This window comes from Pygoscelis adeliae, unplaced genomic scaffold (genome assembly GCF_000699105.1).
Source record: "Pygoscelis adeliae isolate BGI_AS28 unplaced genomic scaffold, ASM69910v1 Scaffold21, whole genome shotgun sequence".
In the NCBI taxonomy this organism is placed as follows: domain Eukaryota; kingdom Metazoa; phylum Chordata; class Aves; order Sphenisciformes; family Spheniscidae; genus Pygoscelis; species Pygoscelis adeliae.
Window position 1 is genome coordinate 10,646,145 of NW_008824243.1, and position 617 is coordinate 10,646,761.

The 617-nt window shown below is 66.0% G+C and overlaps 1 protein-coding gene across 1 annotated transcript in view; it reads right to left on the reverse strand.

Annotated features, from left to right (window-relative positions):
- The window catches only part of POLG (polymerase (DNA directed), gamma), an 11,086-nt gene extending 10,489 nt beyond the window's left edge, over positions 1–597 (reverse strand). The window contains 1 exon segment of the mRNA XM_009335238.1: positions 61–597. Coding sequence (XP_009333513.1) covers positions 61–597 — 537 coding nt within the window.
- Positions 598–617: the final 20 nt, after the last annotated feature.

Below are 617 nucleotides of genomic sequence, written 5' to 3' on the forward strand. Positions count from 1 at the left end.
GGAGCCGCCGCCTCCCCCGCCCCCGCGGGGGCGGTAGCGGGCCCAGCCGAGCTGCCATGCCCACTGCGCGGGCATGGGGGGCAGCTCACACCGCAGCAGCTCGTTGGCCGCCTCCAGGTAGGGCAAGCTCTGCTTCTGCGCCAGGAGGCGAAAATGCTCGTCGATGTTGTCCCCGTACATACGGGGCAGCTGCAGGTCCACGTCGGGCAGCATGGAGGTCTCCTTGCCCCACAGGTCGTGGCGTTGCAGGTGCTCCACGCTCCTCTGGATCTCCGCCGCCGAGTATTGTACCTGGGCCCCCCGGAAGATCTGCTCGTGGAGGGTCCTGGACAGCATCTGGATGTTGAGGGGGTTCACGCGCCGCTGGCCCTTGGCGGGCTCCTGGCTCGGCCGTAAAAAATAAAGAACGGGTTCCCAGGACCAAAAGCACCCGCTGTGATGTGGGGTGCTGAGCAGGATCCCACCCGTGGGAGCGCTGCACTCGCTAAGCAGGACACACGTCCCACATCCCAGAGCCGCGCTTCGGGGCTTTGCTGTGTTTTTGCCGCAAGCCAGCGGTGGTTTGCAGGAAGAGGCTCTGCTCCAGAGCATCCCCATCCTTCCCAAAGCTGTCCCCC